At 29.9% G+C, this 26,639-nt stretch overlaps 1 protein-coding gene across 1 annotated transcript; it reads left to right on the plus strand.

The window, feature by feature from the left end:
* The first annotated feature begins 644 nt into the window (after positions 1 to 644).
* LOC108914864 (transferrin) lies at positions 645 to 26,340 on the plus strand. The gene is made up of 11 exons (XM_018720783.1): positions 645 to 799; positions 9,304 to 9,406; positions 11,889 to 12,028; positions 13,471 to 13,749; positions 14,854 to 15,011; positions 16,399 to 16,927; positions 21,661 to 21,967; positions 22,665 to 22,861; positions 23,179 to 23,309; positions 25,033 to 25,176; positions 26,083 to 26,340. Exons 1-11 carry the CDS (start codon positions 706 to 708, stop codon positions 26,176 to 26,178), a joined length of 2,178 nt encoding a protein of 725 aa, XP_018576299.1. The 5' UTR covers positions 645 to 705; the 3' UTR covers positions 26,179 to 26,340.
* Positions 26,341 to 26,639: the final 299 nt, after the last annotated feature.

Genomic DNA, 26,639 nt, shown 5'->3' on the forward strand with positions numbered 1-26,639 from the left:
ATAAACCAACTACTATTAATCTTCTATTTTACAATTGTTATATTTTAACATATTTTCGAGCCTATATTCCTGCCATGGTGTGTAAATTTGGACAAATTCCCTGCTAATATAGATTTCTTTTATTTCATAAAGAAGTATAAACAATAGGTAATTAATTTATCTAGAACTGGATTAAAAAAAAACTTTTTTTTGTTCTTCGTTTCGTAAAATAGATTAGAAATAATGGAACACATTATGTTTTCTTGGTTTAAGTTTATGAGAAATTGTATAGGTAATAGGTTACAATCTCGGTTTTCAATTGTTCTATTCAGAAAATGTCAAACTAGGGATGTGTTATCAGTTCAAATTAGGCCACTCTCTCTCTTTCTCTTAAATAATTATGTGTTTTATTAAAACACAGTTAAATATAACTGGACAAATGGAAAAATGAAAAAACAGCTTTTAATAAAGTTAGTCGAAAATTATGTACAATTATCGTAACTTCGTTTACCAGCTTTTTCTTCAAATAATCATCGCCTTGAACCATAGGAAGGTTCAAGAAATCATAAAAGATCCACGGGGAGTAACCATACTGGTAATGTTATTATTGTTCAAGCTGCACACGATCCTTCATGTTTATACAGCATACAAACATTATAAAAGCGAAGACCGCCCAATAACCGGTGTTAGTGCAAGATTTGCGTTCAATGCCAACTGTATAGTGAAATGAAGCTCTTGGCGTTGCTCTTTGTCGTCGCCGTGACTGCCCAGGCAGTTACTGGCAGTGTCTGGAGGTACAGAAGAAGTACTCGAAATGAATGTAAGTACACAAGGCAGGCCGAACACTTTCTAAATGCCTTTGATGTTGTATTATTTAAGAAAAATGTATATTTTTACTCGAATGATCTTCGAGCTTCTCTTAAAAATTATTTCAAGTTACCGGTTTCTGAATTAAGTATTTACGTTTTCAATACAATTTCAAGATTAAATATGAACATATTAAAATGTGATCTGGCACACCTGCATATGTACTTTATTATTATATTCTTTATTTATTATGTTATGCTTCAACAACAGAGTCAAATCTGCTTTAAACATAATAAATATCATTCATAAAATAAGTAGCTTAAAATAATTTGAAATTGAGCACATGTATTTATGTAAACATTGTCCAAAATCTTAGGCCGTTTTCTAAAATTTAGAAGCTTCAGTGGCGGAGATACAGGGTATAGGTGTCATATTTTTCTAAATAAAATAGCACGCCATTGCTTTACAACAATTTATTTGACAATCATTTTCGGATTCGTCTTTCAATTTTCTACAAATTACTACTCTCTGTTTACCAAAAAAAGCACGATTTTCGAGTAAAACTTAAAAAGCGGATTGAAAACACTTTTAATTAAATGACATTTATTATTATTTAATCGAATCAAGAAAATAATAACATTAGTCATCATTTTAATGATTTTATTTGAGTAAATTCTCAAAATTACCTCCATTTCCACAATCTCAGGCGCGATATCTTTTAGTAACGAAAATGTAATTTGTTCGAAATTTATTGTTCTCGAATATGATGAAAAGCATTATTTATTCTTTCTTCTAACTGTCCAGGTGTATTAATTTGTTCACTGTATATTAGCTGTTTAACAGCACCCCACAAAAAGAAATCCAGTAGGTTGAGGTCCGGAGTTTTCAGTTCGTTTGTTAAGTTCTACTCGAAAATCAGGTTTTTTTCGAAAAACATAAAAGTGTAGTAATTTGTAGAAAATTGAAAGACGAATCTGAGAATGTCACGATTGTCACCGTAAAGCAGTGGCGTACTATTTTATTTAGAAAAATATACCTCACATACCCTAAATCTCCTCCACTGGAGCATCTAAATTTTAGAAAAAGACCTCAGATGTTGGACAATATATACATAAATACATGTGTCCAATTTCAAATTATTTCACTAACTAGTTTTTAAATTATTTTAAAAAATTTAAAATATTTTTAAAAGTTTATAAAAACTTTATATGACAAAGAATACGAGGTTTCATTTTTGGTCACCATTTGTGAATCACCCTGTATAGTCGACTTTAACAGGTTCTGATTAACTACTTCTTGGAAAATTTTTGATAATATATTAATGACATGGAAAACAATTTAAGTACCTAATCTATAAAAGTTGTTAAGTAACTTATCTTAAAATACTAATTGCTTCTTGTAAATGATTTTTAATGTACTATTAATGAATTTGAATGTACAATTTTCTGAGTATTTATTTTATTTTCAACCTCAGTTTTCTATTATGATATTAAATCATATACGAGTAAAAATTTAAAAAAATCAGAATATGTTAAACAAATGAATACATTTAATACATACTGAAATCAGAAGTAAGACTTGAAAATAGTAAACAACAACTACAGAAAAAGTTAAAAGCAATACAAGAAAAAATAAGTAAAAGTACCTATATGTCTTTTAACGTTAATTTTTCCTATTAATTCTTGAGTTTTAGAAATTAGGATCAGACAAATGTAAAACGAAACGTCTTGAAAATGTTATATTTTTGATTGTATACATTGAAATACAGGATGTTTCCGAGAACAATGTCATAAATCCTAGGAGTAATAGGACATTATAATAACTTAGACCTTTTCCTATGAACTATGGGTCTATCGTCTTTTGTTTTCAATATACTGGGTGTTACAGTTTAAATTTTTTTAATTAATTTTGTAAATAATGGAATTGAAGTTTAGTAGGTATATCTTTTGAGAGGACCTAACTTGGCTTGACTTGTTTTTTAAGTAAGTTGTAGAACGTCTATTATGCTCCAGACCAATGATATTTGTTGTCGTAGCCATTTTGAGGTTAGGCTTTTTGGAGTCCTTAGGTAATTTTTTCATGTACGTTTTAATTTTTCATAAAAAATGTTCTCTTATCAAAATTCACTTCGTTTTGAGAAAAACTGCTAAAACTAGAGGTGGATCTGCCAAACATTATAATTTATAAAAATCAGACTACTTGAACAAAAACAAAGTTTATGAAAATAATATTTATATTTAGCGAATTTTAACAGTATACATTAAAAAATACTTAATAATGTCGTCCCAAATATCCCAAAATCCTAATCTCAACAAAGTTGTCACCTAAAACATTCCTATTTTGCAACATAACAAAAAACATAGGAAATTATTTTCAATTAATATCAAAGCCTACATTTTATTTATTTTTCCCATGTTAAATTTGACAAAAATTGGTTAGCAACTTTCTTAAACCTGAATGTGCCACTGAATTTTGTATCTTATCAACGAACCAAATTTTATGAAAATATAATCATTGCTCTTTGTAAAATTGACGTTAAAGTTTTTTATTTCCGTTTTTCCTAAAAAGCATATAAAATAAGGAATCATAAATAAACTAAATAAACAAATAAAATTCACACTAACGTGTTTTCTTAACATGCAGTTACAAATAAAAAAGTACAAAGAAGATTATGACTCGATATTTGTGTATGTGTTCATGGTGTATTAAAAACTACCATTCAATTTGGAACTGCGCATTTAAGAACAACATATTAGTGAACATTTTATTTGTTTATTTCATTTATTTATGATTCCATAGGTTGCTTATAAACAAATTGCTAACCAGTTATGTCAAATCTAGAAAATCATGCTATTTTCAAATGGAAACAATTTGGAATGGTAACTGATTATGGTACGTCACTCTGAAGAGTAGCATATATGTATTTACCAGTCAAAATTTTAGGTTTGCAAACGAATACGTATTATGCAGGAACTGGTAAAATATTGTTGTCAATCAGAGGCAGAGTAAATTATTTCAAAGTAATTTATTTTATTAATTAATGGAACAGATAGGCGGTTTGAATTATCCGTTAAATTAGATTTCCCTTTCAGCTGTTTCACGTTATTTCGAGATCGTTTTGAAACATTTGGGCTGAAGTTAAATAAAATTCGTAGCACAGCAAATAACATAAACATTGACTTAAAACGTACAAAACAACTTAAATATATAAAAAGCTAAAGATATGTTTCAACTAAGGCCAAAGAAATCAGGTCTTATACATAAAGACAACTTCATCATTTAGCTACCAGCCAGAGAATTACCGACTTAAAACTTGTTACGGTGTGTAGGTTAATATTGTTATTCAAAATGTTCTTAACATTCGCAATATTTTAGTACTAAATATATGTACTTTTATTTATACAGAAATTTAAATGTGTTTGTTGAATTTGGTTCAAAATTATCTACTTCGGTTATTTTACTAATTTAAAGGAATCTGTAAATAGTAGCAGAAGTTTTCTAAATAGTTTTTACACTGAAGTAGATCCCTCAAAAGGACGATTAATAAATGTATATGACTTTGCTTTGTCCTATTCTACAATAACTATATTAGTAGATATTATATCTAGAGGGCTATGACCCCGTTTCGAATTCTTGCCCAGAAAATTGTAGAATGTGCTCGTTTTTTAATGTTTAATCAGTCATTTTCTTTCTTGATGTTCACTGTCTTTGAGACATCAATTCATTATAACAGCACAAATATATTATAAACTATATTATTTTTTAGTTTTGATAACTTTATCATAACAAAATATAATTGTTTACATTAATTTAAAATAGACAAAACATAACTATTAAATAGGAAGCATAACACTTTAGTTAATATAAATACATGCAGCCTTATGACATAAAGATAACAATGCAATACCCAACTGATAAATTTCACAAGTAAATTAAATGCAAAGTGTTCTGTATTGTTATGTTTAAATTCTTGGATTATAAACTTAATTCTTAGACTAAAAGGTGCAAAAATCGTAAGTTCATCCTTACAAGTTCCGAAATTCTCACAAAATTATGAAGAGGGAATTATATTTAAACCAAATAAAAAACTTATCTGATTTCACAAACGTTTAATTACTAATAATTTTAAAATGTCCTCTCCTTGCTGATTGCAGGCTTATTCTCGAATGTTTATGGATAATTATAATTCTTATTTCCTTTTTGTTTCCTCTTTGTTGTTAGGCAGGTAGGCAATAATTGCCTTTTGAGACGTGAATCTTGTGCGTGCGTTAGACTTTTATATTTATGTATGTACCCGCGGAAATCTAGAGAATTATTATCAGGTGATCTAGGTCAGATAAGCTTTTTGACTAAGATAAGTTTTTATATGGTTTACAAATTTAGCTTTGTTTATTTACTTTTCATAAGTTCATGGGCTATCTTTGCAACAAGTAAAGTTACACTTACTATTTATATGTTTATGGTATTAGAATTATGTTTAATTCAAGAATTTGAATATAATGTAACACCTTCTGCGGGGTGTCCGTTAAAGAATAGGCCAAACATTACCACTAGATACTAAAACGAAAATGAGGTTAAGTCATTTTTAGGACGAAAAACCATTAGGACGCATTTAAACTGCCAAAACATTTTGGTGACACTGTGTATTTCACTTTAGGCTGGAAAAATCTTTTCCCCCTACTTTTCTGCTGAAAAAGGGAATACCTTGCCAATATTTCTAAAGCCAACCGTTTTCAACAAAAAGGCTCTTTAAATTTGTAAACGCATAAAAAGATTTGTTTAAAAATTATTAAACATATATGACAATTAGATAATTGCGTACTATTGATACTGCTTATCAGAGTATTAATAAATTCATCATGTTTTTAAATATTTTTGTTTCTGGGCAAGAGTTGGCAACGGGGTCATAGCCCTCTAGATATAATATCTACTAATACAGTTATTGTAGTATAGGACAAAGCAAAGTCATATATTAATCGTCCTCCTATGGGATTCACTGAAGAGTAAAAACTATTTAGAAAACGTCTGCTACTATTTACAGATTCCTTTAAATTGGTAAAATAACCGAAGTACATAATTTTGAACCAAATTTAACAAATACATTTAAATTTCTGTACAAATAAAAGTACATATGTATATGGTACTAAAATATTGCGAATGTTAAGAACATTTTGAATAACAATATTAACCAACACACCGTAACAAGTTTTAAGTCGGTAATTCTCTGGCTGGTAGCTAAATGATGAAATTGTATTTATGTATAAGACCTGATTTCTTTGGCCTTTGTTGAAACATATCCTTTGCTTTTTATATATTTAAGTTGTTTTGTACGTTTTAAGTCAATGTTTATGTTATTTGCTGTGCTACGAATTTTATTTAACTTAAGCCCAAATGTTTCAACACGATCTCGAAGTAACGTGAAATAGCTGAAAGGGAAATCTAATTTAACGGATAATTCAAAGGAAAACCGCCTATCTGTTCCATTAATTAATAAAATGAATTACTTTGAAGTAATTTACTCTGCCTCTTATTGATAACAAAATTTTACCAGTTCCTGCATAATACGTATTCGGATGCAAACCTAAAATTTTGACTGGTAAATACATATATGCTACTCTTCAGAATGACATACCATATTGTTACCATTTCAATTGGAAACACCCTTGTAAAATAGCATGTTTTTCCAGATTTGACATAATTGGTTAGTAATTTGTTTATAAGCAACCTATGGAATCATAAATAAATGAAATAAACAAATAAAATGTTCACTAATATGTTGTTCTTAAATGCGCAGTTCCAAATTAAATGGTAGTTTTTAATACACCATGAACACATACACAAATATCGAGTCATAATCTTCTTTGTACTTTTTTATTTGTAACTGCATGTTAAAAAAACACGTTAGTGTGAATTTTATTTGTTTGTTTAGTTTATTTATGATTCCTTATTTTATATGCCTTTTAGGAAAAACGGAAATAAAAAACTTTAACGTCAATTTTACAAAGAGCAATGATTATATTTTCATAAAATTTGGTTCGTTGATGAGATACAAAATTTAGTGGCATATTCAGGTTTAAGAAAGTTGCTAACCAATTTTTGTCAAATTTAACATGGAAAAAATAAATAAAATGTAGGCTTTGATAATAATTGAAAATAATTTCATATGTTTTTTGTTATGTTGCAAAATAGGAATGTTTTAGGTGACAACTTTGTTGAGATTAAGATTTTGGGATATTTGGAACGATATTATTAAGTATTTTTTAATGTACACTCCTGTTAAAATTCGCTAAATATAAATATTTTCATAAACTTTGTTTTTGTTCAAGTAGTCTGATTTTTATAAATTATAATGTTTGGCAGATCCACCTCTAGTTTTAGCAGTTCTTCTCTAAAACGAAGTGAATTTTGATAAGAGAACATTTTTTATGAAAAATTACATGAAAAAATTACCTAAGGACTCCAAAAAGCCTAACCTCAAAATGGCTACGATCTAAAATATCATTGGTCTGCAGCATAATAGACGCTCTGTACAACTTACTTAAAAAAACAAGTCAAGCTAAGTTACTTAAGTCCTCTCAAAAGATATACCTACCTACTAAACTTCAATTCCTTAGTCTTGGAGATATTTACAAAATTAATTAAAAAAATTTAAACCGTAACACCCAGTATATTGAAAACAAAAGACGATAGACCCATAGTTCATAGGAAAAGGTCTAAGTTATTACAATGTCCTATTACTCCAAGGATTTATGACATTGTTCTCGGAAACATCCTGTATTTCAATGTATACAATCAAAAAATATAACATTTTCAAGACCTTTCGTTTTACATTTGTCTAATAATAATTTCTAAAACTCAAGAATTAATAGGAAAAATTAACGTTAAAAGACATATAGGTACTTTTACTTATTTTTTTATGTATTGCTTTTAACTTTTTCTGCAGTTGTTGTTTACTACTTTCAAATCTTACTTCTGATTTCAATACGTACTAAATGTATTCATTTGTTTAATAGATTCTGATTTTTTAAAATTTTTATATGATTTAATATCGCAATAAAAAACTGAGGTTGAAAATAGAATAAATACTCAGAAAATTGTATATTCACGTTCGTTAATAGTACATTAAATATCATTTACAAGAAGCAATTAGTATTTTAAGATAAGTTACTTAACTTTTATAAATTAGGTAAATTGTTTTTTCTGCTAAGTCATTAATATATTATCAAAAAGTTTCCAAGAAGTAGTTAATCATAATCTGTTAAAGTCGACTATACAGGGTGATTCACAAATGGTGACCAAAAATGAAACCTCGTATTCTTTGGCATATAAAGTTTTTATAAACTTTAAAAAATATTTAAATGCCATTTTGTTGGCTTTAGCAAGGTTTTTAAGCAGAAATTTTGGGGGTAAAAGATTTTTCCAGCCCTACGTGAAATACACGGTGGCACAAAAAAGTTTTGTTTGTTTTTATGGCGCACTCTAAAAGATACAACGAAATTATCGATATTTTCAAATTTCTCATCCCAAAAAACCCCCGGATACGAAATTTATTAAAGATATTAAAGAAAATGTTATTTATATTTCAACTTGAACACCCTGTATCTCGAAAACTAAGCGTTTATGAGTAACGTTATAAACGACTTTTCCCCATTAATATTCGTAGTAGAATCTAGTGGTAAAGTTTGTTAACGGACACCCTATATACAGAGTGTATTTAAAATGCTACGGATAAAAGTCAGTCACAGAATCAAAAAATGTCTTCCCGTTACCAAGTTTATAAATGAATTATTTTGTAGACCATTTCTTGCTGGTACTGCGAATTCTGTAAATAGTAATTTAAGTGCATTGCATTTAGTCCCTTAAAAGGTGGTGATGGTGATTGATATATTACTGTTTAATTTATGTAAAATAAATGATTTACAAAGAATGGCGAATTCGCCAGTTGCCACTCTAAGATGAGGCATTACTATCAGAAACTTACTCTTCCAAAGTTTTGATTTAAACAATTATATAAATGCCTAAAGTTTAAAAATTATAATCTTTGTTGTCTTTTCATTCTGCTACCGATACTTTGTAAGTACATTACTTAATTTGCTTAAATACACTTGTGGTCAAAGAAATACGTGTGTATATGCGTGGAGTATCATTCTGGATTTTCCTGTAAGTAATATTTCTTCGAATTAAATTAAAGACAATTGTAGAACAAGCCTTATTGTGTAATGTGTAAACAAATTATTTAATTTGTTTTCTATTAACTTAGCCTTGACGAAACAAAATCTAGAGCAATTTGTTTGTATTTATGTAAAAAAATATATAGAGTGAAAGAAAAGATGTTTCAAAAGATAGAAGTTTCCATATTCCAGTATTAAGTATTCGGATAGAAACTTTAGAATCAGTCAAACACTTGTCTAGAATTTCGAATTGAAATACAGACAAATACTGCGGCAATAATGAGTATTGCTATTTTTAACAAACAAATTTTCAAATAAAAATTTTTATACTACTATTTTTTTTCAGACAAAATGTGTGTCCCCGAGGACCTACTCGACCTGTGTAAACAAATGGTGACTGAAGAAACGAAAAGCACAGCAAAAATAATTTGCATTCCAGCAAGGGACAGGTAACTAGATACTGTAAAATTGTAATCATATCGTTCTCATGATTTGCGGAATGTGATAGATTACTTCATATTTATGAACATTAATTTGTTACTTATTATTAACAACACACACACACACACAGATATGTATAAGGTGATCGTATAGTGGGCAAAATAAAATAGGTAGCTATTTTATTATTCAACAAAAAAAAGGTTTAAATAAAAGTTGGAGCGGTTCAAAAATAGTGTTATTGAGAACTGCGAATGTACGAAGTAACATACAGATGCGGCGTTGCCAAATTCTTTAGACAATTCTTTAAATTTTGCTGGTCGGTTATAATTTGTAATAATTTTCATTGTAACAAAATATTTCAGTGTGCAGGACAAAGGTTAATCAAGCACTGCAGATCTGTGAGTGAAGATTTAAACTTTACAAACAAATCAACTTTAGAAACTTTGAACAACACTTTCTCTAATTTTTTTAAATCATCTTTGTTTAATGATGTCATTTTGTAGATTTTAACATCTTTAACGCTCATTGGGTATTTCTGTACATAGTTACTTTCGCAAATTTTGGAGATATTTCATTTTTTTATAAAATTGTTGAAAAGACAACTAGCTTTTAATCTGTTTTTATAATTATCCATATTTTTTACCTAGCCTAATTTACTTATTTTAATTTATAATTTAGTAATTCCGAAAAATTGAGCCATTTATGTATTACATATGGCTAATGCAAAAAAGGAATAAAGAAAATTCATTACTTAAAAACAAATAATTTAATTGTCTTTAGTTTCATGAAAGCTGCAAAATTTTCAAGGTTATGAAACATTCCACAATGAATTCCCATTAAAAATAAAAATCGCTTGCAGCACTTATAAACGAAAATGTGAACACTGAAAAAAAAAGTTTGGTTTTGTTATAATCTAAAATTTTAGATGATACTGCTTTTCAGCTTTTTTTAATGAAATAACTCAAAAATTAGTAAAAGCAATATATATAACAAATGTTAAAAAGAGAAAAAAAGGTGTACATAATGAGACAATTAAATATAGAGCGTTCCATTTTGTTATAAATATCATTTATCTCATATTACCAAATATTTTCAAAATTAGTGAAAATAATATAGAAATATGTACCTTAATAAATAGAGTAAAATGGTGTACAAAAGTTTAAAATTAAATACATGATATTCTATTTAAAAAAAATAAGAGATGTATGAAATTTGTAAAGTTGGTATGTCTATAAAAAGTACCCTATATAAAATAATGAATCTCATCTCAAGCTAACCTCTGTCTTTCACACTGAAATATTGTTTCTAACACCCACTGAAAATTATTTCAAAGTTTAACAAACCATTTTTCACAAAATTTAAGAAATTTTCTAAATAATTGGCAACTCCGCAGTCAAATATAAAATTGTTTACACCATCATATGTACAATTTTACAGAGAATTCAAATATGTAAAGAATATATACCTATGTTTCATATAAAGAAACTATGTAACTTCTTGATGTCTTTAAAACATATTTTTGATTCTTGCCAACTTTCATTTGAACACTTCTTTTTGTATCACAAGTAAGAAAAGCGCTATCGTACTTTGCCACGCTAATGAACTACCGTGTATATAATAATTACAAGATGTTTTTATTTATTCAATTAAAGAAAATGTTTTAATTGGAGATTTTGTAGGTTTATTGAAATTAGATTATTATAGCATTACAGATGTTTTCCATACTCTTTAATTTGCAACGAAACTTATTTGCTTTTTTAATGTAATTCAAATTATCTAAAAATTCTAAATTAGCTTAAATAGCTACAAAATAAAATCAAAATACAAGAACTAACAATAAAACATGTATTATTAAAAGAAAATAAAACTTTCGTTCTGAAATTCGAAACTATGGTAGTTTTTATACCTTACACTTTATGTACACATTTTTAGCTTAACTTAGGCTCAGTTTTCACAAGCCGGCGAGGGAATTTTTTATTTGAATGAGTAATGACTGTGACCTATGCATATTTATTTTTTGTTTACAACAACACCTGCCGACTAGAATAACATTAACACAGTCAACTTTCTTAGAAAGCGATAAATGATAATCTCCAAATTTTATTATGGTGCACAGTGGCGTGCACATGGTTCATTAAATCATTAAAAAACTTTACTTCGAAATTCTATACGAGTAAAAAGTAAAAGTAATATTTATCAATGCAACAGAATATATTATTATAATGATAAATAATTATCTCTTTTAAGATGTTAGATGAGAACCCATTTAGTGTTAAAGTGAATTCAGCGGATCACTTTCTATTGCGGCAAGAGTGCACTCATCAATTAAGATGCTAATTTCAAAATTACACACTTCCAACTTGACGAGATTCATAAAAAAGTTAATTTGTACATTTATGACTGTTTAACAAGCCTTTAATTTAATAAATAATAATTGTTTTTCTAAGCGACTGATTTTTTTATGAAACGTAAACAAAATATATTTTTCAGAGTTGACTGCATTGAGAAAATTAAAGATAAGGAAGCAGATTTTCTTACTGTTGATCCTGAAGACATGTACATCGCCTCTAAGGTGCCAGATCAACACTTTTCAGTGTTCGAAGAGATCAGAACCAGAGAGGAACCTGATGGTAATTATTCTCATATTCATAAATTTGCGATCCATTTAAAATAAGGAAGGAACCGCTGATTTTCGTGCTATTTCAGTCATACTTAGAAAAATGTTTTACAATAGCTAAATTTCCGCTTCCTTCCTTACTACCATACAAAGACTAAACTCTAAACAGATAACATTTAAAAATTGTTAAGAATTGCTTCAATTATTTTATATGAGTAAGTTAACTGAACATTTCTTTTTACAAATTCGTTAAAAGTACACCAACAAGTATAAATTTATGTAAAAACAACATAAACAAACACTTAAATGTATACACTCTATTATGCTAATTTCAAAGCAGTCTCCGAACTTTTACGTTATGACCTGACTACTTATTTGAGTTACATAAATATTTAAAACAAACTGAGCCATTTATGCATGCTAATAAATAAATATTTACCAAACCACAAAAGCGAGTTTTGCATTGCAAATTAGTTCTAATAAAGAGGTTTCTTTTGCTTTCTGGAATAAATTATAGTTCTAGCCAGATTTTGAGTCAATGTCTAACCTTAGACAACAAATAGACATTATCCTGTTTCATTTTTATGTATAACAGACTGGTTTTATTTTAATTTGAAACAAATAAGTGCAAAAATATGATGTCTGACATTTAGATGTACTTAAATTACATAATATTATGAATCTCAAATCTTGATATAAACATGTATGCAAATTATAATTAAATTTAATACAGTCGAAGCAAGTTTTTCGTTTGATTTGAGACACAATAATATTTATGTGCCCAAAAGTATTTATATATGTATATATTCAATGAATTGCGTAATACTATAAACAATAGAATTAGTTTAGTATTCTGCAAAGCTCCTTTACAAAAAGAGTAGTTAATTTAGCATTGGCGTACTACCTATTTTAAGGCGATCTTATTAATGGTCTTGTTAAGCAGCGAATGTAATTTAATTAAAAAAAATAACGTCTTAACAACGCTTAAACAACCAACACGTACTTTGATTTGCTCAGATAAAAATATCTAATTTCAGAGACATTACCAAACGAAAATATTATTGAAAGATTCAAATTGGACCATTAATTTTGGATAGCATTTGCGCATTTTTTAAATAGTTTTTACTTTTTCCATATAAATTAATATCTACATCATTTTTTTCTAATACATGAGCTAATGACACATTACTTTTAGCATATTGAATAAATTTATCGAAACTGATATCTTTGTATTCCTAAGAAAACGTTCTGATGGAATATATACAAATATACAGGGCATTCAAAATAACAGAGTATATCTCTGAAATGCTCGAATTTTTTTTTGGAGTAATTCTTGGTGAGATGTTAATTAATAAGTCATATTTGACTTTTCCGATGTCTTTAAAAATACCGAATTGATGATCTTGCACATTTTTCCTCAAGGACAATATTGTATTGTATTTTGTATATTTTCAGCCGAATTTAGGTACGAGGCCGTGGTAGTTATCCACAAGGACTTGGACATAAACGGCATCCAGGGACTAAAAGGACTCAACTCCTGCCACACTGGGGTCGGGAGAAATGTAGGCTATAAGGTACCTTTAACGAAACTGAAGCAAATGGGTGTCATAGGAAATCTGGCTGATCCAGATCTATCACCGAGAGAAAATGAACTAAAAGCGTTTTCCACGCTTTTCAACAAGGCTTGCATCGTCGGAAAGTGGTCACCTGACCCGAAAATCAATTTGAAATTGAGTGAGTAGTACGAATACGCACGTAAAATATATGTCTGTATCTGTAAGACAATGATTTTTTGTTCATTTAAAATATTTGTGCGATGTCTGTTCAAATTAAAATATGGTCAATAGAAGAATCAAATGATATCTTGATGTAAGAACTTTATACTTTACGTCGTATTAAATTGGCAACCTTCTGTAGATAATATAGATATATTTTGGTCCTTGTTTTAATTACAAAATTACAGAACCTAATACGATAAAACTAAGTATGTAATTAGTTATTAGTTTTACGACGTATTTAATTACATACGTCTAAAAAGGATTAACGTACTAGACTGTAATGAAACAATATGGGAAAATGAGCACAATTTACGACCATTGTGACTCATTAATTAAGTTTAAGATTTAATTACCGGTAATCAGTTTAGTATGTACGTAGAAGTAGTTGCACTTTTCCTCTTTCTACACATGACAAAAAAGGATGCAAGGATATCCCGAGGTTAAATTTCTATTTTATACACTGTAACAACATGGGTAAGGTTAATTTCATTAAAGAGTAATGTAGGAAGAAACGTGACAATTAAATATTTTGCCATTTAGTATTAAAATTGTGTATTGAGGATTTCTAATGATGAATAAAATGCTGTTTTGACATGCAGAAGTCTAAAAATGCAAAGTTCACTTTGCTTTGAGGCTCCTCGCATGCGCATTTCTTATATGACGTAGGCCAGAATGAACTTTAATGCAATCATTTTTACGATTAGTTCTTTTTCGTACTTGTCAAGAAAAACCTAAACCTGACTTATCCTAACTTATCAATTTTTGTGTTAAGTATCAATAAAAGTCTATACTTATACGGGGAACTTTGAAGCAAAGTGAACTGGCTGCCTCTACACACTATTTTTTTATATATATTTTGAAAACAATAGATTTTCAAATTTATCAACAAATAGGGTTTCTTTATCACAAAAAGGGCAGACATCTAGTTCCAATTTGGTGCACTCTTTGTGATGTTTCCTCTCTAGGTACTTTTTCAGCCCATTTTTTCGAAAGAGTGTTGAAAATAAAATAATTATATTTACTTTTCGTGTTCCTTATTTTTTTAAACTATCTTTTGCAGAGAAGAAATATTCAAACCTTTGTGAGCTTTGTGAACACCCCGACGTCTGTGATTATCCCGACAATTTCTCTGGATACGACGGAGCTCTTCGTTGTTTGGCGCACAATGGTGGACAAGTTGCTTGGACCAAAGTTATCTACGTCAGAAAATTCTTTGGGGTAAGCTCGAATACGAAAGATATTTTAGATTTAAAAAAATTGTCTTCAGGAAATAGACTAGTTGTACCTAGAGTACCATTTTTCAATAACCGAATTTAAAACGTTCAAGTCTAAAATCTCGCGTGCGACGAGGACGACGTTCACGCGCATGCGCGGGTTAATAAAAGTTTAACCCTTACTTTAATTATCTCTAAAATCCCGGTATGATACGTCCAATGGTTAATTAACAGTTAACGTTATAAAAAAAAGGTAAATTGGGAACAAAAAGGCGTAGGTGATTTCTCTTTATTTTTTTAATTACCGTAAAAATAAGCTCTATTTAATGCAAAAAGAGCGAATTCGCGAGCGGCTTTTGCCTGACCCTGGGACAACTTGTTTATAACGCTGTTTTGCAAGTCCTACTTTGTTGTATAATTTCAACTTTTTGAAATTATTCTTTTTCGATACCTTTCTTTGGATCAATTAGATATCAACTTCTAAAATTAACGTTTAGTAATTAAACAATTAAACAAAAAACGAACGAAATTAATTAACAAATATCAGGAGCACCAATCGAATCGAATCGGTTTTTGGCAAACGGTCTTTGGATTGACCGTCTTTTCCATAAATTTCATCAACATACATCGCTTTTTGCTGTAATATTGCGCAATTTTCTGATTCTTCCAAGTTCAAAGCAGTTAACAAATTAATGTAACATTAGTTAGTTTAGATAGATTGTAATAAAAAATGACTAATTCTCCTATAGGTCGTCTAAGTTTTCGTGGGCAGTAAAAAAAATGAAAAAACACGTAAATTTGCCACTTATTTGCAATTTGCCAACGTAGCGCCACTTCTTTCGAGTTACGTTTTTGATATTGTTATTCTACATATCTACTCTTCCCCGTCATAAAGTGTAATCAAATATATACTAATAATTTTTTCACGTTCGAACTCGATTGGAATACTAAAGAAATACCCATATCATATGAGAAACAACTTATAGCCTACTAGATTTCGATGGTCAATGAGCTCTGCATTGTTAGAAACTCCAAAAAACTCAAATTTTACCGTTATTTTTACAGATCTTACCTGGAATTAAGGAACATTTTAAAAAAATGTAGCAAAAGTTACTTTACATGAAATAATTCATGATGTTAAGAAAAGTTGTGTCTTATGGTTGTATGCCTATTCTAAATTCGATCTTTTAAAAAGCAAACTTTGCTTCTGGATATTATTAAAAAATTGATAAAAATAAATAATAAATAATGTTGCTTAAGAAGGCATTCTTCGGTTTTAATTTTCTAAAAATAATCCAATATAATTTTAATGAAAATGGGACAATTTTTTTTCTGTTCTCTACTTCATTTTCGATAGCTCTCATTATTTTTCTAATCTATCTCTATTACAGTTACCTGTTGGTATTAGTCCTGCCAGACCAACCAACGAGAACCCAGCGGACTACGCATATCTCTGCCCAGACGGTACCAGAGTGCCAGTGACAGGACCTCCCTGCAAATGGGCTGCCAGACCTTGGCAAGGATATATGGCCAATGCCGACGTGGTCAAAACCGTCGACGAATTGCGCAAGAAAATCGAAAATCTGAACACTGTTGGATCCCAACATCATGCACCTTGGCTGGAGAAAGTTCTAGAGTTGAACGACAAAACCGCTCCCAGGGAAAACAAGGTCATTTCTCCTGGAGATTACTTGGACAAAGCTAACTACACCGATGTTATTGAGAGAGACTATGGTCCTCCTTTCAAAACTATTAGATTCTGCGTCACATCTCAAGATGAGGAAGATAAATGCAGAGCTTTGAGCAAGTCCGCTTTCTCAAGAAATATTCGACCAAGGTTTGACTGTGTTGTTGAGAAGAATGTATACGCTTGTTTGAATACTATTAGAGATAATGGAGCTGACATTATAACTTTGGATGGTAAGTCTGAAAGAACAATGCTACATTAAGTGTAAATTTAACAAATTTTATAAGAAAAATTCGCCTAACGAATAATTAAACCCTTTTGAATATTATTTAGAAGAAAATAAACAAACTGAATGGATCTTTAGAACAAAAATACCGAAAGTACCGGAAAAATAAATTTATTTAGAATGTATTTTAATAATTAAGGGATGAGTCCTTAATTTATTTTGAATACACTGAATAAAACTTTTAAAGTACGTTGCTAAAAGTTCGCTTTCAGAAAATTTAGGACCTCATTAAAACTTTTATAAATTAACGAAGAAAGTGAAAATAAATGCTGAATTAAACTTTAGAGATGCCGCAGAACTTTTCGTTGAAAAGTGGGGTTCTGGACATAACGACTGAGTAGGTTTGACAACCATACAATAATTAATTCATGATACACAAACTTAAACTCCACTGTTTCATAAATAATTAATGTTCTCAGTTCAGCTACTTAGCTTTAGTTTAATGTGAGGGGACATTAACACTGAAAGAAAATCAATGAATTGTTACTTCACAGAATATTTGTACGTATATGCTTGAATAACATTTTCATTATAATTTTACGAATTGAGAACACACTTTGATATTCGAATATAATGCTTTTTAAAATTACATAGTGTGCTGCGATAGCAACTTTGACATTCTGAACATTTACAAGAAAGAATAAATAATGATTTACATCAGATTCAACCAACAATAAATTTCGGACAAACTGCATTTTCGTTACTAAAAAGATGTCGGGCCTGTGTTCGTGGAAATGGAGATATTTTTGAACATTTACTCAAATAAAATTATTAAAATGATGACTAATGTTATTAATTTCTTTATTCGAATAGATAACCCAATGACGAGTGCTTGTTATGTCATTCAAGTAAAAGTGTTTTCAGTTGGTTTTTTAAATTTTACTCGAAAATCAGGCTTTTTTCGAAAGAGAGTAGTAATTTGTAGAAAAGTGAAAGACGAATCCGAAAATATAATGGTTGTTACCGTACCGTTGTACTATTTTATTTAGAAAAATATTCCACCGATACCCTGTATGTAAAAGTCCTCAGATTTTGGACAATGTTTACATAAATACCTACATGCGCGCAATTTCAAATTATTTCACTTACTAATTTCTAAATTGTTTAAAAAAATTAAAAATATTTTTTGAAGTACACCCTGTAACTTTTTAACGAAGCATCCTAGATAAAAACTGTATAGGAAAGACTCCGCTTAAAATTCACCAAAGAATACGAGGTTTTATTCTTGGTCACCATTTGTGAATCACCCTGTATACAATTTATATTTATCTATTTATGTCTTTATATTTTTAATAGATAAATGAACATTACTTAACGAATAGTGTTATTATTCCAACACAGTTGGATGTGGAATCGTTTTAACAAAAAATTGTGTTGATTTTGAGTAAAAATTTGCTAATTTTTTTTACATTGTACATAATTAAATTGGTTTATTCGATGTGTCTTTACCAACCTTTATTAAATATCCTGCACTGTGTTTCGGGAACAAATTGAAAATTTGAATTCAAAATAAGAAAAAAGTCCTGTTCGATATACAGAAATGTATCATATCCTTGATACAGGGTGATTAAATTAAAAAAATATCATGCTACTAAGTACTTCATTAAATACGTAATATTTTTTTTTTTAGAAATTGATTTTAATCCAAAAGTCCAAAAAAATCATCGGCCTAAAAATTTTGCATATTGTTTTAGATATGCCAAATGTCCATAGCAATGATTTTATGGGCTTGAATCAATAAATACAATGTAAATATCGTGTTTCTAAAAAATAATTTTTGCGAAATGAATATATCTAAAGATACTTTCGATTAAATGAAATACATAGTTGTTCACGTAAATATGAGTTAAAAAATAATAGTTCATATTTATGCAGTTTTTTTCTAGAGATGCATGAAATACTCTTGAAATTTCATTCATTCAGTTCTAACTCTTTTTCAACATTCCACCTTTTAAAACAATTTTTAACCCAGACCGATTGTCTTTTTATGTGCAAGTATAGATTTTTTTACAGAAAATAATGACCTTAGTATCTTTCCCATACACATTGTATGGCACCTAGAGTGTTTCAAAAACTTATTTTTTAAAAAACAATTGGACTTTAATCTGATTTTTATGTATACAAGTTGTTTTTTAAATGCAATATCCTGTATTTTTTTATTTTCACGAAATAAGTTTTACTCATTTAGAAAGTTGAGGGGTGTACCTATTCCTTGGATCCCACTTACCATTGAATTCTGAGATACAAGATATGGAAAATAAAAAAATATATAGCACATGTTTTTCGAATATATATGTGGATTCATGAAATTTGGTAATTAAATAATTAAAGGCAAAATGAGCATATAAATATGTAAATCTATGATACTAAAAGGTACTTGTAAATGGAAGCTCCAAAATTTCTACGCCGCTGGTTTTCCACGAAAAAAGCGACCTTCAGTTTGTTCTAAAAACGAGCCATTTTTGGGGTTACTTTCTTTAATTTTTAATTCGGTTAAATACAGCTGAATAAATCGAACATAATTAAAAAATTGTTCATTCACTTTACAGGAATTTTTTGTTCGAAATAAATTTTAAATATGTAGGTATATGTATAATATACCTATATAATCATCATAAGCTCAAAAAGCCATTCCGGCAGAAATTTACTAGAAAATTACTCGTCTTTCAAATAAAATAAATTTCTAAAAAAAAGTCATTGGTTTATGTACCAAATAAAAGAATTTTTCACTTTTAATTAATTAAACCGTCTTCAGAAGAGATGTTTGAAATAATGTATAATACACCCCGTATTTCGTTAACCAGTAGCTTTAGATTTCTCTTTCATTAAAACTTTTTGTCCTAAAATTATTCAAATAGTACTCGCCTGTGCTTATAAAAAATAAGAAACAAAATTACAATACAACCTGTTTTTTACTCAATTGGATTTTTCTGGAGCGTTTTTTATTTCATATTGGCACTATAGATATTCCAATCTACAACTGCACCTTTTCATTATTTCGTATTATCAAATTCAAATTAAATTGTAATAAAAAGGAACTGACATTAGTTAAATTTAAATATGTCCAAACAATTGTTCTGTGTACAGGCTGGTCCATTTTCGGTGGGATTTCAGGGTATCTCAGAAACTACTAAAGCTATGATAAATCTGACAGCACGTTGTCGAGCTCGATTTTCATGGCAAACTCGACTGTCAAATCAGAAAGTTGCTATCTTCATTTGTTTCTGAATTACAGGGCGTTTCTCGTTATTGTGACACTTTTGAACATGTCTGTATCTCAGCTGTTGAATAAGTTAGAGTTAAAGTGAAAACTGCTCAAGACTAATTCTTTGGCGTAGAATTGAATGCCGGTATTAGATTTTTAGTAGGTCTTAAGATTCCGAAGTTATGACCCAAAGTTATATTTTTTTAATGGAAATCGTAGCTGGTCATGACCTAAAAAAATAGAGATTTTTTTTTTTGCTTTTCAACAATATATCACATGCTATAGTTATTTTTCCAAACACAGAAGATACGGGGTGTTTTATATATAAATTCGATAATTTTTTATATGGCTGGCTAAGAAAATACATACAAAACTATAATTCTTCCTTTTACAAAACTCATATCTGTTGCAAAAATATAACATTTATTTAAAATATATATTACAGATAAGAAAATACAGTTTTCAAATTTTTATTCCACTTCAACTGAAGTTACAATATTAAACATAATTTAAACAATAGTAAGTACCTACATCAATAAAAGCTTTCAAAAATGACAGCTAAATGTTCAAATTGCCGTCCCTCAACTGTCACACATTTCACGCATCTTCTGGCAACGCTTCGAGTAGCACTTATTAAATGTATATTTGAAATATTATTAAAAGGAATTTTAAATATAATGTCTTTTAGAAAACCCCAAAGGAAAAAGTCCAATGGACTAAAATCACGTAACCTAGCTGACCATTTGATCGGTCCGTTTGTTTCTATCCACCTATCTCCTATAATTTCGTTAGTATTATATTACACGAGTATATGTTGTGCATTTAAAATAAACGTCATATTTTTACAACGGAAATGACTTTTGTAAAAGTAAGAATTATAGTTTTATCTGTATTTTCATAGCCAGTTATCTTAAAAAGGAAAAATGTATAATTTATTTATATGCATCCCGTATCTCCCGTGTGTGTAAAAATAACTATAGCATGTTATATATTGCTAAAAAGCGAAAAAAAAACTCTATTTTTTTAGGCCATGGTCAGCTACGATTTCCATTTAAAAAAATATAACTTAGGGTCATAACTCCGAAATTTTAAGATCTACTAAAAATTTAATACCGGCATTCAATTCTACGCCAAAGAATTAGTCTTAAGCAGTTTTCACTTTAACTCTAACTTATTTAACAGCTGAGATACAGACATGTTAAAAAATGTGACAGTAACGAGAAACGCCCTGTAACTCAAAAACAAATGAAGATAGTAAATTTCCGATTTGATAGTCGAGTTTGCCATGAAAATCTAGCTCGAGAACGTCGTATCAGATTTATCATATCTTTAGAACTTTCTGAAATATCCTGAATTCCCATCGAAAATGGACAAGCCTGTACATACACAGTTATATTGTATATTCCTTGACAGTACAAACATTATCTTCTTTTTATGTATTATCCGCTATAAAATTGTTTATTATTTTTTCATAGGTGGTCTAGTCGACTTGGCTCAAAGAGAGTACAACCTCAAGCCGATAGTAGCTGAACAATACGGACCATTGGGAGGGTCCTACTATGCCGTCGCCGTAGTTAAAAAGGGCTCTTCTTATCAGTCACTATCAGACCTAAAGGGAGCCAAATCCTGTCACACAGGAATAGGACGTACTGCAGGGTATAACGCGCCTCTTTATCAGCTCCTGAAGCAAAACTTAATCGAGAAAACTAACTGCCCTTATCCAAAGGCGCTTTCAGAGTATTTCTCTGGCGGTAATTGCTTGCCTGGATCCAAAGACACAAGGTGAGAAAAATAATAAAAATATTTAATTTTTGGTACAATTATATCTGATTAAAACACATGAGGTCTTGATCTGCATTTGCAATTTGTATCATTTAAATCACTAAGGAAAAAAGTGTGCGTCACCTGAAGAATTACAACGTAGAAAAATCAGTAGTTGCAAAATACAGATCTACTCGACACGTGATATATGTAACTAGGTACATAATATCAGAACTGTAGTGAAAGGGAGAATATTTCTATCCAGGAATCTACAAGGAAGCGTTCTATTGCTTCCAATAGCAATAGAACTGCAGAAGAATCGAGATAGTTTGAACTGAGATGAAAAGTTAGAACTAATTGAATTTTGGAAACAATTCATCCATAAAAATCAAGAAGGCTATGTCTAGAAACACCATAGACGAGTTTAAATATAAATTCCATTTAAAAGACTTAGTCTCCAGTTTCACAGTTTCTGCTGAAGAAGAGAGCGATGTCTCTAGAAACATCTAGTTTCTAGTTTATTCCTTATATTCTCAGAATTAGTTGAAATATTTCATATCTGATGTCAGAAAAACACAAAGTAAACACTCTTTACATTTAATAGTTTAGACCATACCTATAGCCTCCCGTTAAATGGTTCTAATCCGATATTATCTATTTTTTGGTCCATAAAGTTACGGAAACCACTGATTATTAATACAGATCTTTCTTTGTGTAGATTCGGACTGACCAAAGAAGTCACGGACAAACTTTGCACCCTTTGCGGCGGGAACGTCGATAAGTCCGACCTTTCCACAAAGTGCAACTTTGACACTACAGAAGCTTACAGCGGGTACACTGGAGCTTTCAGATGTCTCGTAGAAGGAGGCGGAGACGTTGCCTTTGTCAAACATGTCACTGTTCCCGGGAACACCGGTAAGAATATAACTCTGTTATGGAGGATTTAACTTTGTGAAAGTTTATGTAAGGATCCTGCATATTTCGATAAACTTTCGTAGACATTGCTTGGAATATACAGGATGTACAGCGACGTTGTGACGAATGTTCAGGATTTTTCTTTCTGATCAAAAACCTTGTCATAATATGAAGTTAATCATTAACATTTGTCGCAATGTCAGTGTTACAGCCTGTAGATATGTAGCGGATTCTTTCAGAAATTCAAAGTGATCAGAGGTTTATAAAAAAGTTGACTAAAATAGATAACTGATTTTTTAATTTAAATTCCTTTGCAGATGGCAACAACAAAGACTCCTGGGCGGTAAACCTGAAGTCGTCAGACTACGAGCTGCTTTGTCCAGAGGGAGGTAGAGCAAAGCCGGACGAATTTGCAAAATGTAACTTTGCTCATGCACCTCCACACATGGTAAGGTATCTACAGGGTGATTCATTAACAATGGGAAAATCGAAAGCTGAAGATACTACACGTGAAATGGTGACCATTGGCGCAAACATGCCTTATCCGAAAGTTGATAGTTTCGGAAATACAGGGTGTTGAAAGTTAAAATTTTAAATCGTTTTTTTGCGATTATTCTGAAAATATGTAGGTTAGGAACTTGAAAATTTGTGAAACTATATTTTTTTAGGCGACGAATAAGATGCGTGTTGTAATTTCAGCATTGCTCATAGAGGGCGCCACTTACGACCAATTTTACCGAAAATTTAGTTAATAACTTTTTACCCTGTATGTCTAACATGAAACTTGATTCAAAACCTGAAAGAGCAATCATTTTTCCATTAATTATGTATTCTTGTTTCATTTCGGTATCTCGATCCGTTTTCGAGAAAAATCGATTTAACGAACACTATGTTTTGATAATACGAGAAATTAAAAGCGAAACAAACCAAGTGTTTCTTCGTGTTATTACAACAATTAACAATAAAACAAATGAAATTCGTAATAATGATTTAAAGTCAGTGTTCGAAGAATCCACCGTTGACATTTACACACTTTACACAACGTTTTCTGAGAGATCTTCGAGTTTGAAACAACATATTGGGATTGCGTTTGACTTCGTTGGCAGCGATTTGTATTCTTTGCCACAACTCTTCACACGAACCAATAGATTCTTCCAAATAGAAAAATGAAGAGGATTGAAGTCCGGACTTCTGGGTGGCCAAGTAAAAATGCTTCCACGGCTTGAAGAAGTTCCACTTTATTTAAGAAGAGACATGTGGTTCATGCACGACGGAGCTCCACCGCATTTTTCTTGGCCAGTGCGTGCATATTTAGATGCAGTTTTTCCAAATCGCTGGATTGGCCATGTAAGCATTTTTGCTTGGCCATCCAGAAGTCCGGACTTCAATCCTCTTGATTTTTCTATTTGGTCTCGAATGAAAGATATAGTTTACAAAGAATCTATTGGCTCGTGTGAAGAGTTGTGGCAAAGAATACAAATCGCTGCCAACGAAGTCAGACGCAATCCCAATATGTTGTTTCAAACTCGAAGATCTCTCAGAAAACGTGTAAAGTGTATCAGTGTCAACGGTGGATTCTTCGAACAATTACTTTAAATCATAATTACGTATTTTATTTGTTTTATTGTTAATTGTTGTAATAACACGAAGAAACACTTGGTTTGTTTCGCTTTTAATTTCTCATATTATCAAAACATAGTGTTCGTTAAATCGATTTTTCTCGAAAACGGATCGAGATACCGAAATGAAACAAGAGTACATAATTAATGGAAAAATGATTGCTCTTTCAGGTTTTGAATCAAGTTTCATGTTAAATATACAGGGTAAAATGTTATTAACTAAGTTTTCGGTAAAATTGGTCATAAATGGCGCCCTCTATGAGCAATGCTGAAATTACAACACGCATCTTATTCGTCGCCTAAAAAAATATAGTTTCACAAATTTTCAAGTTCCTAACCTACATATTTTCAGAATAATCGCAAAAAAAACGATTTAAAATTTTAACTTTCAACACCCTGAATTTCCGAAACTATCAACTTTCGGATAAGGCATGTTTGCGCCAATGGTCACCATTTCACGTGTAGTATCTTCAGGTTTCGACTTTCCCATTGTTAATGAATCACCCTGTATATTACATATGTTAGAACTGTGTTTAAAAACGTTTTTTGCAGGTTGTTACTGGTAACTTAAAGACTGAGAGTGATATTGATGAAATAAGAAACGCTTTGATATCAGCTAGCAAACAGTACACGGACAGGCCAGACTATTTCAAGCTATTCGGGTCATTCAATGGTAAAAAGGATTTGCTTTTCAAGGTAAGACATAAATATCACAGTAAATCTTAAATTAACTAAATATTTGTATATTCTAGTTCAGTAGATTCGTAAATTCATTTGCTAGTAGTACACATTTTCATGAGTTTGCAAAGTCCTTAATAAAATTATATAATACATTATGTACCTCTGTATCTAGATGCCCATTTAATAGCGTCAAGGCACACAGTCATATGATTATAATTTGTGAAAAGGCAGCTTTTAAATTCGTAAACAGTTTTTCTTAAAATTGTGTGCTTATGTAATGTAATATCATAATAATTATAATGCAAGCTTTTTTCTATCTGCATTTAGGTGACCCAAATCAATACATCCTTGTAATACATTTATATCTACATCTTTTAAAAAAGAAATTATGTGAAATATAATATTGAATTAAAATATCGAGTCCTACATTTACAGACATTTGTTTATACATCTTCTGGATTGAAACACGTATTAGCAGTGTTTATTATACAACACACATTGAAAATACTTTCATCGTTACAATTTTAATGGATTCGATTCCTTTTGTGTAATTTTTATTATATTTACATCAGTCGGGCGATGCAACTTCAAGGCTTTTGTAAAAATAAATACGCAATTTCTTATTGCTTTTATTTTATGTCCTTGATAAATTGTTGAAGAATTAAAAGATTTAAAACTTGACTAATTGATTTATGATCAAAATGAATTTCTAACCATTCGTAGTCGTTATTTAACGAATTTAACATAATATTATCCCCATTCTACAGTTATGCACATTATCTACGTTTAAAATAAACCCACCATATTTGCCTTAAGGACATTTGCTGAAATATTGACTGTTATTCGATGGCACAAATGTATTTGATCGGAATAATACCAAACAAGCAAAAACAGTCTTTGATAAAATATATTATGTTTCAGGATTCAGCCACAGGCCTGGTATCCATTAGTGGAGAATCTGAAATACAAAAGGAATACTCCCAAGTCCTGTCCTCTGTGAACGCTTGTAGTCCTTAAACAGAAAGTTGAATAAATACTGTTAAGAATGTTTACATATTAAATCTAACAATACACAAAATAAGTACCATTTGATTTCTCTGTTATGTGTAATATTTGTTCCTAAAAGAATGTAAATATATTGTTGAATGTTTGGCTATGAAATAAAACGTAATAAAATAATTTTTGCGTTATTAATTTTCCAGTTTATACAGGGTGTCCACAAAAAATTGTGGGGTGGAAAACATTGTTAACAAATTCATATAGTGTTTGTTTTTTCGAAAAATTGATATTACTTTTAATACCTAAACGATTTTTTCACATTTCGAACATTAAGATATTCCTTTCATAAGACTGGAATTTTATGTAAATAATTTAGAGAAATTGAAAAACCCTAAATGACAGAAAGGGCATTTGATAAAAAAAAATGATATTTTTTGTACATTTTTCAAATTTGAGTACATTTCATGAAAAAAGGGAGA

The sequence above is a fragment of the Anoplophora glabripennis genome, unplaced genomic scaffold (assembly GCF_000390285.2).
Source record: "Anoplophora glabripennis isolate ALB-LARVAE unplaced genomic scaffold, Agla_2.0 scaffold19, whole genome shotgun sequence".
Classification (NCBI taxonomy): Eukaryota; Metazoa; Arthropoda; class Insecta; order Coleoptera; family Cerambycidae; genus Anoplophora; species Anoplophora glabripennis.